Genomic DNA, 15,098 nt, shown 5'->3' with positions numbered 1-15,098 from the left:
GCACCATTTTGTTTGCTGAATATTTAGATGATTTGGACTTGCGGATCAGAAAAATATTGGAATTGGATGGTAACCGCAAATAAAATGGTTGCAGCCAGTGAGGATGATTCTGTAAAATTTGAGGAGGATGGCATGGCAGAATACAGACTTGTGGAAGCTATTACTTCAATGCAGATGAGTGAAAGGAAGTAAGAAAGTTATATGGTGGGTTGGCCACATTTAAGAGTCTTATATGCTCCCTTGGGCCCGCTTTTATAGGAAGAACATTAAAGCATTGGAGAGCCTACAGTATAAAACCACTGAGATTACACCAGGAGTGGAAAGGGTAGTTATTTTGGGTGGGTTGAGATATTGGGACTACATCCCACAGTCCAAAGATGTGCGGGTTAGGTGGATTGGTCAAGCTAAATTTCCCCGTAGTGTCCAAACGTTAGGTAGGGTTGCTGGGTCACAGGATAGGGTGGAGGTGTGGGCTTAGGTAGGGTGCGCTTTCAGGGACTGGTGTAGACTCGATGGGCCGAATGGCCTCCTGCACTGTAAATTCTATGATCTATGTATTTGAGTAGAGAGTGGAGATTTCAAACAATGATACAGCACAGTAGGATGCCTTTCGGCCCATCATGCTTCTGCTGGCTGTTTGTGGAGCTATCCAGTTAATCCTTGCTCTGACCTCATTGCCGTGTTATTTTTTTTAAACTTTCAAATATTTGAAAATGTAAATAAATTTAGAAGTATTTAAAATTATGATTGTTTCCTACCAACGTTTCGGGCAAAGCATGTCCAATCGCAACAACTCTGTGTTTATTTAAAAAATGGTTTCCTCCTCTCCACTCCTGCTCTTAAACTGTCGTCTCTAGTTATTGACCCGTCTACCACTGGCAACATAGAATCCCTACTGTGTAGAAGGAGGCTGTTAGGCCCATATAGTCTGAACTGATCCTCTGAAAGAGCACCCTGCCCTATCCCCTCAACCCCACTTAACCACATCTTTCGACTGTGGGAGGAAACTGGAGCACAGAACATGACACCGGGAGAATGTACAAACTCCACACAGACAGACCCAAGGCCGGAATCAAACCTGGGTCCCTGATGCTGTGAGGCAACAGTGCTAACCACTGTGCCGCTGCCCAACAGTCTCTCCTTATTTTTAAAATCTGTGCAATCTCCTCTTAGCCGTCTGAGGAGGGCAACCCCAGCTTCTCCAGTCTCTCCATGTAACTGAAATGCCCCATCCCTGGCACTAATTCTAGTACATCTCTTCTGCACTCTCTACAAGGCCCGAGCATCCTCTTCAAAGTGCAGTGTCAAGAACTGAACACACTGCTCTAGCTGAGGCCTAACCAGTATTTTATCACGGTTTAGAAGAAAATCCTTGCTTCTGTTCTCTGCCTCCATGAAGACTGATAACACTGCTCTTTTCGCAGCCTCCTCATCTTGCCGTGATATCTTCACAAGATTTGTATCCACACATACCCAGCCAGCACCACCACCCCTCCACATCTCTATTCTTGCCTCCTCTTTAACATTTCCTTGCCTCATTTCTTCCAACCAAAATATAACCAGATAAAATTGCATCTCCCCTATGTCTGCCCATTTTCACTAATCTATCTTCTGAAGTTTGTTACTATCCTTCTCGTGATTTGCCACATCACCAATATGGAAGAAACAAAATGGTGGTCCTACAGAAGGCAGTTTCGCGAATTGAGCAGGATTCCAAGGGTAGTAACGTCCAGATTACTCCCCGTCCATGTGAACTGTGGCCCATTGACAAATGGAATTACTATTGTATTCTGTCTCATCAGTTGTTAATGAAGACCAGCGCAGTCATCTTGTCTGGAACCAACCTTGTATATATATTCCTTGGAGAAGTAGCTTGGCAATCCTGTTTTAATTCTTTCTGAGCTAAATCTAATAATACAAAACCTAACTTTCAAAAAATTTCAACTGCTTAGTGAGATTGTTTTTTTTAAATCAAACTTAGATGAGCAGCAACAGTAACAAACGAGCTCCAACAACAGCAACACAGAGACTGAAACAGGACTATCTTCGAATAAAGAAAGATCCAGTGCCTTATATCTGTGCTGAACCTCTCCCATCTAATATTCTTGAATGGTAAGTACAGGTAGCATTAAGAAATTTGCTTACCTAATCGTGTGCACTTTGCTCAACATCACAGTGGTTAAAGATGAAGAAGCTCATTCAGCCAATCTTGGTTCGTTAAGGTAACAGAAAGACCCAAAATTCCACTGCACAATGCAGCTTCCAGTTGGTCCTTAATTCATTCCTGGCTTCTCACCTCCCCATCTCTATCTGAGAGTCCATTCCATATATTGATCACTCGTGAGGAACCTAAAAGTAAATCTGTCTTTTACTGAATTGAATATGTGGCCCCCATATCGACTGTCACAATTGTAACTTATTTTTCCAGCTATATCTTTCCATGACGTTTACTATCATGGACAGCTCTCAGATAACCTCCCTTCAAATCCAGAAAGTGGAATTTTCTCCAGTATTTTTCCTCTGAACTTAAAAACGTTTAACACCAGGGGACAGCCATGTGACTGTCCTCTTGACTCCAGTGCTTGAAGGATGCCAAATAGGGCTCAGCACAAGAGATGAGGGCTGTCTAAAACACTACACGTTTTGGGCAGCACGGTAGCACAGTGGTTAGCACTGTTTCTTCACTGCGCCAGGGACCCAGGTTTGATTCCCGACTTGGGTCACTGTCTGTGCGGAATCCCAAATGTCTGCGTGGGTTTCCTCCCGGGTGCTCCGGTTTCGTCCCACAGTGCAAAGATGTGCGGGTTAGGTGGATTGGTCAAGCTAAATTTCCCTGTAGTGTCCAAACGTTAGGTAGGGTTGCTGGGTCACGGGATAGAGTGGAGGTGTGGGCTTATGTAGGGTGCTCTTTCAGGGATCGGTGTAGACTCGATGGGCCGAATGGCCTCCTTCTGCACTGTAAATTCTATGATCTATGGTGCTTGCTTCCCATATTTAGGCTCCACTATTTTAACTGCTCTTGTTGATTGCTTTGTTGCATTATTTGAATATGCTGAGTGCCCAATCTAATGAGCCTTCTGGGGTGTTTTTCCAGTTTCGCCTGCAGCTAATTTTAATTCATTTTGTTGGTTTGTTACAATTTGTGCTTCATTTTCAATTATTCCCTCGGTCCTTCTGAAAGCAGTGCAGCCAGCCTGCAGTTCCTGCCACGCTGATGTCGACATTGTCTGAAGATGAATTTCTGTGACACACTTTCATTGCTTTGCTCTAATTTTATACAGAGTGGCTAAAAGAAATCGACCCTGAACTATAGGCACTGAGCAAAATAAACCACCAAACTGAACCAACCTCATTCCTAAAAATAAATTTGAAACCTTTCTGACTGACAGATTAGAGCTGTCACTGCCAAGTGCTGAAATTCTATCAATGACAGAACCTGAACCAATCAGATTGAACAAAATGCTTTTTCAAAATTATTTTACTTAGCATTTGACATTCTCAATTTAACTAAAAGGTTCAAAATAAAGCTGTTACCCTAGATTTGAATGTTTTTGTTTCGCCTGGTGCTGTTCCTGAGTCGCTCTCGAAATTCTCTTCACTTAATGAGATTTGTCTGTGGGATTGATGGTGATGGAAGAGATATGGTGAGTCATGCGGTTACAGGTTGTTGCTTTACAAAGCTCTGCATGCTGTTGGTGACTGTGTTTTGTGAATGACCAGTTTTGGGCTGCGAGCTCACGGAATTGCTATGGCGCAGGAGGAAGCCATTTGGCCTCCTCATGTCTGCATCGGCTCTCCAAATGAGCAACTCGCCTCGTGCCGTTCCCTCACCTCCCCACAACCTTCCTTCCCACAATTCACACTCATTTATCGGAGTGACAGCTAAAATTAGCTTCCTCCAAGATCTCGGTCTAAAATGTGAGGATAGATTGCCCGCTGCTAATTACTGTGAGGCTAGAGCATCACAGGCTTCACCTTGCTTGGAATCAGAACAATGTTCTCTTGAGGGGGTTTCCATGGAATTTTCCACAGGCACATTTTGTGAATTTGTGTCAGTGTGAGGAATGGGACCGACTGTGTGTTTATGATGAGCTAATGGAACTACAGGGAAATTTCAGTGAGAGACAACTCCCATGCTGCCACCTCAGTGTTTACCAAGGTGTCAAGAATGTTCATGTTCTATTTACTTTGTTATTTTCAGTGAGGCTGCTTTTACATTAAAGAGGATCCAGTAGAAAAGTGGTGATTTATGATCTTGAGGTATATGTCTGCACGGTAGCACAGTGGTTAGCACCGTTGCTTCACACTCCAAGGTCCCAGGTTCGATTCCCGGCTTGGGTCACTCTCTGTGCGGAGTCAGCACGTTCTCCCTGTGTCTGCGTGGGTTTCCTCCGGATGCTCCGGTTTCCTCCCACAAGTCCCGAAAGGCGTGCTATTAGGTAATTTGGACATTCTGAATTCTCCCTCTACCTGAACAGGCGCCGGAATTTGACGACTAGTGGCTTTTCACAGTAACTTCATTGCAGTGTTAATGTAAGCCTACTTGTGACAATAAAGATCATCATTATTATTAAAGGTTATGTTGGGTTACAGGGATAGGGTGGAGGTGTGGGCTTAGGTTGGGCGCACTTTCCAAGGGCCGGTGCAGACTCGATGGGCCAAATGGCCTCCTGCACTGTAAATTCTATGATCTTATCTATAGAACTCCCATTAACTGTATTTATTGCCCAAGACCATCTTTTTGAGGCTTTAGCAGAGTTGTTGGAATCTTAGATGCAATTTAGTCCTGTATATGCACTATAAATTTCCTTTTATGCTGTACAGTAATTTTCCCACTAGCCTCTTTCTATGAAACCGTTTAATTATGCAGTAGTTTAGCGTGGTCAAAGCAGTTTTGAGTTGATTTTTTTTGCGTTGTAGCTTGACAGAAGGAGCAGTAGGGATCCTGCTCCACCGCAAGCAGTTTGAGATCAGTTGCTTTCCCTAAACCTGTGTTGTCCCATGGAAATGGCTTGATTTATCACATTCTTTAGTCCTGTTTTATTATAAACTAGTTGCCGCGCAGATGCCAGGCATATCCCTTTCTGACTGATGTGCAGTTTTGATGCTTGACAGTTAGGTGGTAATGACCAAATTTAAATTGGTTTCTTTGTGGTTCTGCTCTTAAAAAAAATTATCGTTTAATTAGTTATTCTCTGAAAATCAATTGCAATGTACAATTTTCCAAAACAGTTTTCGCCACTTTTAAAATTAATTCATGGCATGTGGGTGTTGCTGATTAGGCCACTTTTTATTGGCCATCCCTAGTTGCCCGTTAGGCGGTGGCGAGCTGCCGCCATGAACCGCTACAATCCCTGAGGTGTAGGTACTCCCACTCAGCTGTTAGAGAAGGGGTTCCAGGATTCTGCCCAGCGACAGTGAAGGAACGGCGATATACATTTCCAAGTTAGAATGGTGAGTGACTTGGAAGGGTAGTGGTGTTCCCTTGTATTTACTGCTCTTGTCCTTCTACATGGTAGTGGTTGTGGGTTTGGTAGGTGCAGTCTAGAACATAGAACATTACAGCGTAGTACAGGCCCTTCGGCCCTCGATGTTGCGCCGACCTGTGAAACCACTCTAAAGCCCATCTACACAATTTAATTATTGTCCATATGTCTATCCAATGACCATTTGAATGTCCTTAGTGTTGGCGAGTCCACTACTGTTGCAGGCAGGGCATTCCACGCCCTTACTACTCTTTGAGTAAAGAACCTACCTCTGACATCTGTCCTATATCTATCCCCCCTCAATTTAAAGCTATGTCCCCTCGTGCTAGACATCACCATCCGAGGAAAAAGGCTCTCGCTGTCCACCCTATCCAATCCTCTGATCATCTTGTATGCCTCAATTAAGTCACCTCTTAACCTTCTTCTCTCTAACGAAAACAGCCTCAAGTCCCTCAGCCTTTCCTCATAAGATCTTCCCTCCATACCAGGCAACATTCTGGTAAATCTCCTCTGCACCCTTTCCAATGCTTCCACATACTTCCTATAATGCAGCGACCAGAATTGCACGCAATACTCCAAATGCGGCCGCACCAGAGTGTTGTATAGCTGCAACATGACCTCATGGCTCCTAAACTCAATCCCTCTACCATAAAAGCTAACGCACCGTGCGCCTTCTTAACAACCCTCTCAACCTGGGTGGCAACTTTCAGGGATCTATGTACATGGACACCGAGATCTCTCTGCTCATCCACACTGCCAAGAATCTTACCATTAGCCCAGTACTCAGTCTTCCTGTTATTTCTTCCAAAATGAATCACCTCACACTTTTCTGCATTAAACTCCATTTGCCACCTCTCAGCCCAGCACTGCAGCTTATCTATGTCCATCTGAAACTTGTAACATCTTTCCGCACTGTCCACAACTCCACCAACTTTAGTGTCATCTGCAAATTTACTCACCCATCCTTCTACGCCCTCCTCCAGGTCATTTATAAAAATGACAAACAGCAGTGGCCCCAAAACAGATCCTTGTGATACACCACTAGTAACTGGACTCCAGTCTGAACATTTCCCATCAACCACCATCTTTTGTCGTCTTCCAGCTAGCCAATTTCTGATCCAAACTGCTAAATCACCCTGAATCCCATGCCTCCGTATTTTCTGCAGTAGCCTACCATGGGGAAAATTATCAAATGCTTTACTGAAATCCATATACACCACATCAACTGCTTTACCCTCATCGACCTGTTTGGTCACCTTCTCAAAGAACTCTATAAGGTTTGTGAGGCACGACCTACCCTTCACAAAACCGTGTTGACTATCTCTAATCAAATTATTCCTTTCCAGATGATTATACATCCTATCTCTTACAAACCTTTCCAAGATTTTTCCCACAACAGAAGTAAGGCTCACTGGTCTATAGTTACCGGGGTTATCTCTACTCCCCTTCTTGAACAAGGGGACAACATTTGCTATCCTCCAGTCTTCTGGCACTATTCCTGTAGACAAAGATGACTTAAAGATCAAGGCCAAACAAAGGCTCAGCAATCTCCTCCTCTAAGGAACCTTGGTGAGTTCCTGCGGTAATCTTGTAGATGATACACACTGCTGCTACTATTCCTCGATGGAGGGAGTGAATTAATGCTTGTGGAAAGGGTAGCGATCAAGCAATCAATTTGTCCTGGATGGTGACAAGCTTTTTGAGTGTTGCTGAAGCTGCACTCATCTGGGCAAGTGGAGAGTATTCCATTACACTCCTGACTTGTGCCATGTAGATAATGGACAGGCTTTGGGTTGTCAGGAGGAGAGTTACGTTCCGCAGGATTCCTAGCCTTTGACCTGCTCTGGTAGCCACAGTATTTATATGGTTAGTCCAGTTTCTGGTGAATGGTAAACCCCGGGACGTTGATAGTGAAGAATTCAGAGATGGTGATGCCAATGAATATCAAGAGGTGATGGTTAGATCCTTTCTTGTTGGAGAGGGTCATTGCCTGGCTTATATGGCGTAAGTGTTAACTTGTTACTCATCAGCCCAAGCCGAGATATTGTCCAGGACTGCTTCATTATCTGAGGAGTTGCGAAAGGTGCTGAACATTGTCCAGTCATCCACGAGCATCCCCACTTCTGACCATATGATGGATGGGAGGTCACTGATGAAGCAGCTGAAGATGGTTGGGCCTCGGTCACTACCCTGAGGAACTGGAGTTGAGATGTTTGACCCCCTACCACCACAACCATCTTCCTTTGTGCCAGTTATGACTCCAACCAGTGGAGAGTTTACCCCTGATTCCCATTGACTCCAGTTTTACTAGGACTCCTTGATGTCATACTCTGCCAAATGCTGCCTTGATGTCCAGGGCACTCATTCTCACCTCACCTCACCTCTGGCATTTAGCTCTATTGTCTGTGTTTAAACCAAGCCTGTAATGAGATTAGAAGCTGAGTAACCCTGGCTGAACCCAAAAGGTGCGTCAGTGAGCAGATTATTGCTGAGTAAGTGCTGCTAGATAGCACTGTTGATGACTCCTCCCATCACTTTACTGATGATTGAGAGTAGACTGATGGGCTGGTAATTGGCCAGTTGGATTTGTCCTGTTTCTTGTGTGCAGGACATAACTGTTCCATTTTCCACATTGTTGGGTAGATGCCAGTATTGTAGCTATATTGGAACAGCTTAGCATTGGAACAGCTTGGCAAGGGGCACAACCAGTTCTGGCACACACATCTTCAGTACTATTGATAGAATATTGTCATGGCCCATAGCCTTTTGCAGTATCCAGTGCCTTCTGCTGTTTCTTGATATCACGTGGAGTGAATCTAAAGGTCTGAAGACTGACATCTATAATGCTCGGGTCTCCGGAGGAGGCCGAGATGGACCATTTACTCGGCACTTTATCTTTTGCACTGATGTGCTGGGTCCCTCCATCACTGAGTGAGGATATTTGTGGAGCCTCCTCCAGCGAGTTGTTTAATTGTCTGCCACCATTCAAAGGTGGATGTGGCAGTACTGCAGAGCTTAGATCTGATCTGTTGGTTGTGGGATTGCCCAGCTCTATTACTCGCTGCTTACGCTGTTTGGCACACAAGTAGTCTTGTTTTGTAGCTTCACCAGGTTGACACCTCACTTTTAGGTATGCCTGGTGTGGCTCCTGGAATGCTCTCCTGCACTCTTCATTGAACCAGGGTTGATCCCCTGACTTGGTGGTAATGGTAGAGTGGAGAACATGCTGGGCCATGAGGTTATAGATTGTGGTTGAATACAACTCTGCTGCTGCTGATGGCCCACAGCTCTTCATGGTGTCCAGTCTTGAGTTGCTACTAGATCTGACCTGGATCTATACCATTTATCATGCTGATAGTGCCACACAACACGATGGAGGGTATCCTCAATGTGAAGACAGGACCTCGTCTCCATACGATGTGCAGTGGTCACTCCTACCGATACTGTCATGGGCAGATGTATCTGCGGCAGGCAGGTTGGTGAGAATGAGGTCATGTATATTTCTCCCTCTTGTTGCTAGTTATTTTAGAGGAAACGGCCTAATTTTAGTGGAAACAGCCTTCTGGTTCAAATAAATGTACTCCCATGTGCTTATTTACTTAAGAAAACAGGTTGAGGTACACACGTACACATTGCAAACATGGTTATTGAGATCACATGCCTGATGGTGAAATCTGTTACTTATCTTTTATTGACTGGTCAAAATTAGCCAAGTTTGTGTTGCCATTTGACAACGTGACTAGTCACTAATATGTTGAACAGCACTGGTTGAGGGTGTAACAGCTCCCTGTTACAGAAGGTAAAAGCTGCACCTGTCTGTTTATTTCTGCAAACTGTTGTCGAGCCATTTACAAGAAAAAAAGTTGGGAGCGAAGCCACAGCTTTGAGAAGTTTTACTCTCTGCTTTGATTCTCCACTGTCATCAACAGCTCTGCTCCTTTTTAAAAAATATATATTTTATTCAAATTTTTCGGTCAAACAAAAACAGTACAAAAGTTTCCCCTTTTGCAACTTTGAAACAATATAAATAATAATGATGACCGTTTTTTTTTTAAGAATAAATAATATATTAACTAGACGGCAACTACCAACAACAAAAATAAAAACTAGCCAATATCCAAAATAATAAAGTCACAAAAACCAATATAAATAACTCTTTACAAACACCTGTACAAAACCCCTGAGGGCCCGGATGGGCCCTTCCCCCCCCCTCCCCCCTGGGTTGCTGCTGCTACCTTTCCCATTTCCCTTATCGTTCTGCGAGATAGTCGAGGAACGGTTGCCACCGCCTGGTGAACCCTTGAGCCGAACCTCTTAGTGCGTATTTTATCCGCTCCAATTTTATGAACCCCGCCATGTCGTTTATCCAGGCCTCCACGCCTGGGGGTTTAGCTTCTTTCCACGTAAGTAATATCCTTCGCCGGGCTACTAGGGACGCAAAGGCTAAAACATCAGCCTCTCTCGCCTCCTGCACTCCCGGCTCGTCCGCAACCCCAAATATTGCCAACCCCCAGCCTGGCTCGACCCGGACCCCCACCACCCTTGAAAGCACATTCGCCACCCCCACCCAGAACCCATGCAGTACCGGGCATGACCAAAACATGTGGGTGTGGTTTGCTGGGCTTCCCGCGCATCTCCTGCACCTATCCTCCACTCCAAAAAATCTACTTAACCTTGCTCCAGTCATGTGCGCCCTATGTAGAACCTTGAATTGTATCAGGCTGAGCCTGGCGCATGAGGACGAAGAGTTTACCCTACTCAAGGCATCGGCCCACAGCCCCTCCTCAATCTCTTCCCCTAGCTCCTCTTCCCATTTTCCCTTCAGCTCCTCCACCATCGTCTCCCCCTCGTCTCTCATTTCACTATATATATCTGACACCCTACCATCCCCCACCCATGCCCCCGAAATCACTCTGTCCTGAATCTCTTGCGCCGGGAGCCGCGGAAATTCCCTCACCTGTTGCCTCGCAAAAGCCCTCAGTTGCATATATCGAAATGCATTCGATATGGCAACCCATATTTTTCTGTCAGTGCTCCCAGACTCTCAAACGTCCTGCCTAGGAACAAATCCTTCAATTTCACAATCCCTGCTCTCTGCCAAGCTTTAAATCCCCCATCTATCTTCCCCGGGACGAACCTGTGGTTGTTCCTTATCGGGGACCTCACCGAGGCACCCGTCACTCCCTTATGCCGTCTCCACTGCCCCCAAATTTTCAGCGTTGCCACCACCACTGGACTTGTGGTGTATTTCTTCGGGGAGAACGGTAAAGGGGCCGTCGCTAATGCTTTTAGGCTGGTTCCCCTACAGGGCGCCATCTCTAGTCTTTTCCACGCCGCTCCCTCCCCTTCCCCCATCCACTTGCATACCATTGATATGTTGGCGGCCCAATAATAGTCACTTAAACTCGGCAGTGCCAGTCCCCCCCTATCCCTACTACGCTGCAGGAACCCCCTCTTCACTCTTGGTGTCTTCCCAGCCCATACAAAATTCCTAATGCTCTTATCCACTTTCTTGAAAAAGGCTTTTGTAATCATCACAGGGAGGCACTGGAACACAAAAAGAAACCGCGGAAGGACCACCATTTTAACCGCCTGCACCCTACCCGCCAGTGACAGGGGCACCATGTCCCATCTCCTAAAGTCCTCTTCCATCTGCTCCACCAATCTTACTAAATTTAGCATATGCAAGGTTCCCCAGTTCCTGGCCATCTGGATCCCTAGGTACCGAAAATCCCTTGTTACTCTCCTCAACGGCAAATCATCTATTCCCCTGCCCGGTTCCCCAGGGTGCATCACAAACGGCTCACTCTTCCCCATATTCAGTTTATATCCTGAAAATTCCCCAAACTCCCTGAGTGTCTGCATTATCTGACCACTTCCGTCTATACAGAGGGACAAGACAGGGATGTCCTCTGTCCCCGTTACTGTTTGCGTTGGCAATTGAGCCACTGGCCATAGCACTGAGGAGCTCTAGGAAGTGGAGGGGAGTACTTGGGGGAGGAGAAGAGCACCGGGTATCATCTCGGGCATCCCCTCCACTGGGTCCGCGACATACAACAACAAATCATCCGCGTATAGTGATACCCGGTGCTCTTCTCCTCCCCTAAGTACTCCCCTCCACTTCCTAGAGCTCCTCAGCGCTATGGCCAGTGGCTCAATTGCCAACGCAAACAGTAACGGGGACAGAGGACATCCCTGTCTTGTCCCTCTGTATAGACGGAAGTGGTCAGATCTCTGCCTATTTGTAGTCACACTTGCCACCGGGGCCCTGGATAGAAGCTGAACCCATCCAATAAACCCCTCTCCAAATCCAAATCTCCTCAACACTTCCCACAGCTAATCCCACTCCACTCTATCAAATGCTTTCTCTGCATCCATCGGCCACCACTATCTCCGCCTCCCCCTCCGGCGGGGGCATCATCATCACACCCAGCAGCCTCCGTATGTTAGTGTTCAATTGTCTCCCCTTAACAAACCCCGTTTGATCCTCGTGAACCACCCCTGGGACACAATCCTCCATCCTCGTCGCCATCACCTTGGCCAAAAGCTTGGCATCTACATTCAGGAGGGAAATAGGCCTGTAAGACCCGCACTGCAGCGGGTCTTTGTCCCTTTTCAAGAGCAGCGATATCGTCGCCTCCGACATCGTCGGGGGCAACATCCCCCTTTCCCTGGCCTCATTAAAGGTTCTCGTCAGAAGCGGGGCCAGCAGGTCCACGTATTTCCTATAAAATTCCACCCGGAACCCATCCGGTCCCGGGGCCTTCCCTGCCTGCATGTTCCCAATCCCTTTTACCACCTCCTCCACCTCAATCTGTGCTCCCAGTCCTGTCCTCTCCTGCTCCTCGACCTTCGGAAATTCCAACTGGTCTAGGAAGTGCATCATTCCCTCCTTCCCTTCCGGGGGCTGAGCCTTATACAGCCTCTCGTAAAATGCCTTAAACACCCCGTTCACCCTCTCCGCTCCCCGTTCTATCTCACCCTCCTCGTCCCTAACCCCTCCAATCTGCCTCGCCGCCCCCCTCTTCCTCAGTTGTTGGGCCAGTAACCGGCTCGCCTTCTCTCCGTACTCATACTGCACTCCCTGTGCCTTCCTCCATTGTGCCTCCGCCTTGCCCGCGGTCAACAAATCAAATTCCGTGTGCAACCTTCGTCTTTCCCTGTATGGTCCTTCATCTGGAGCCACTGCATACTGCCTATCCACCCTCAAAATTTCTCAACAATCTCTCCCTCTCTTTGCTCTCTTGTTTCCCCTTATGGGCCCTTATGGAAATCAGTTCCCCTCTGACCACCGCCTTCAGTGCTTCCCAGACCACTCCCACCTGAACCTCTCCGTCGTCATTAATCTCCAGATACCTTTCGATACATCTCCTTACCCTTACACACACACCCTCGTCCGCCAACAATCCCATATCTAATCTCCACAGTGGGTGCTGTTCCTTTTCCTCTCCTACTTCCAGATCTCCCCAATGTGGGGCATGGTCCGAAATGGCTATAGCCGAGTACTCCGTCCTGGCCACCTTCGGGATCAGCGCCCTTCCCAGGACAAAGAAGTCTATCCGAGAATACACCTTGTGGACATGGGAGAAGAAGGAGAACTCTTTACTCCTAGGCCTAGTAAATCTCCAGGGATCTACTCCTCCCATCTGCTCCATGAAGTCCTTAAGCACCTTGGCCGCTGCCGACCTCCTCCCGGTCCTAGACCTGGACCGGTCCAGCCCTGGATCCAGCACCGTATTGAAGTCTCCCCCCATTACCAACTTTCCCGCCTCCAGGTCCGGGATACGCCCCAGCATACGCTTCATGAAGTTGGCATCATCCCAGTTCGGGGCATATACGTTCACCAGAACCACCGCCTCACCTTGCAATCTGCCACTCACCATCACATATCTACCCCCACTGTCCGCCACTATGGTCCTCGCCTCAAACAATACCCGTTTCCCCACTAATATTGCCACCCCTCTATTTTTCGCATCCAAGCCCGAGTGAAATATCTGTCCCACCCATCCTTTTCGTAATCTGACCTGATCCGCCAGTTTCAGGTGCGTCTCCTGCAGCATGACCACATCTGCCTTTAATTTCTTTAGGTGCGCAAGCACCCTTGCCCTCTTAATCGGCTCATTCAGCCCTCTCACGTTCCACGTGATCAACCGGGTTGGGGGCTCTTTACACCCCCCCCCTCATCGACTAGCCATCCCCTTTTTTAGACCAGCTCCTCACCCGGTTCCCACGCACCCACTTGTCCCCCCCCAACGGTGTCCTCCCGCCCCGACCATCTCATGCTTCCCACTCGGTCCCACCCCTATGGCGCAGCTCCCTCTCTCCTTCCCCCTCTCCTTCCCCCCCCCCCCAGCGCCCACAGTTCACCATCCCCCCCCCCCCCCATCAAGGGGAAAGAGAAAAAAAATTCTCCCCCCCCCTTTCTTTCTATGGAGCACCGCCTTGGCCCGATTGAAACTCGCCCTCCTTCTCGCCACCTCCGCACTCCAATCCTGGTACACGCGGATCACCGCGTTCTCTCACCTACAGCTCCGTGTCTTTTTCGCCCATCTCGGGACCATCTCCCTGTCTTTATAGCGGTGAAACCTCACCACTCTAGCTCGAGGTATTTCTCCCGCCTTCGGTCTTCTCGCAAGGACTCTATATGCTCCATCCACTTCCAAGGGGCCCGTCGGGGCCTCCGGTCCCATTAAGGAATGAAGCATCGTGCTCACATATGCCCCGACGTCCGCTCCCTCTACACCTTCGGGAAGACCCAAAACTCTTAGGTTCTTCCTCCTCGAGCTATTTTCCCGGGCTTCCAGCCTCTCCATGCACCTCTTATGCAGTGCCTCATGTGTCTCTGTCTTCACCACCAGGCCCTGTATTTCGTCCTCATTTTCGGCAGCCTTTGCCTTCACGCCACAAAGCTCCAATTCTTGGGTCTTCTGCGCCTCCTTTAACCCCACAATCACCTGCAGCATCGGGGCCAGCACCTCCTCCTTTAGCACCTCAACACATCTCCGAAGGAACTCTTGCTGTTCCAGGTCCCATACCAAACGGCCTCCCTCCGCCGCCATCTTGCTTCGTGCTTCCCTTCCTTGCCGCTGCTCCAGAGGATCCTCTGCAATCCGGCCACTATTATCTCCTTTCTCCATGTACATCCAGGGGGATTCCCTTCTGTTTCACCGCACAATGGGTTTAGCCGTCAAAAATTGCTGTTGGGGCTCCCAATAAGAGCCCAAAAGTCCGTTCGAGCGGGAGGTGCCGAAACGTGCGACCTAGCTGGTCATCGCCGCACCCGGAAGTCCCCAGCTCTGCTCCTTTTATATTCAGGAATAAAAATGTTAGTCAAAGGTTTAAGAGCAACTTTTACAAGTTATAACGGCTTCTGAAATACCGTGCAATTGTACCAGAATGCAGCAAAATTATTGGATTGCAAAATAACAATCTACTAAATTTAAGCACAGAATGGCTCTTTTCAAGATGCCATGTGTGGATAATTATGGATTCCTTAACATTTACTATCTCTTGCTAGGCATTACGTGGTACGGGGCCCTGAGAAAACACCTTATGAGGGTATGTATTGATGTTGCTGTATTTTCTGATTTGATAATTGACTGGTAGATTAAT

The 15,098-nt window shown here is 47.5% G+C and overlaps 1 protein-coding gene across 1 annotated transcript in view; it reads left to right on the top strand.

Moving 5' to 3' along the window:
- The window catches only part of ube2j2 (ubiquitin-conjugating enzyme E2, J2 (UBC6 homolog, yeast)), a 49,961-nt gene that overhangs the window by 8,232 nt on the left and 26,631 nt on the right, over positions 1-15,098 (top strand). The window contains exons 2-3 of the mRNA XM_072478239.1: positions 1,982-2,112; positions 15,004-15,044. Coding sequence (XP_072334340.1) covers positions 1,982-2,112; positions 15,004-15,044 — 172 coding nt within the window. The remainder of the gene's footprint in view (positions 1-1,981; positions 2,113-15,003; positions 15,045-15,098) is intronic.

The sequence above is a fragment of the Scyliorhinus torazame genome, chromosome 16 (genome assembly GCF_047496885.1).
Source record: "Scyliorhinus torazame isolate Kashiwa2021f chromosome 16, sScyTor2.1, whole genome shotgun sequence".
NCBI classification, from domain to species: Eukaryota; Metazoa; Chordata; class Chondrichthyes; order Carcharhiniformes; family Scyliorhinidae; genus Scyliorhinus; species Scyliorhinus torazame.
The sequence above is the reverse complement of the archived record's forward strand: the minus strand, read 5'-3'. Positions and strand labels throughout refer to the sequence as shown.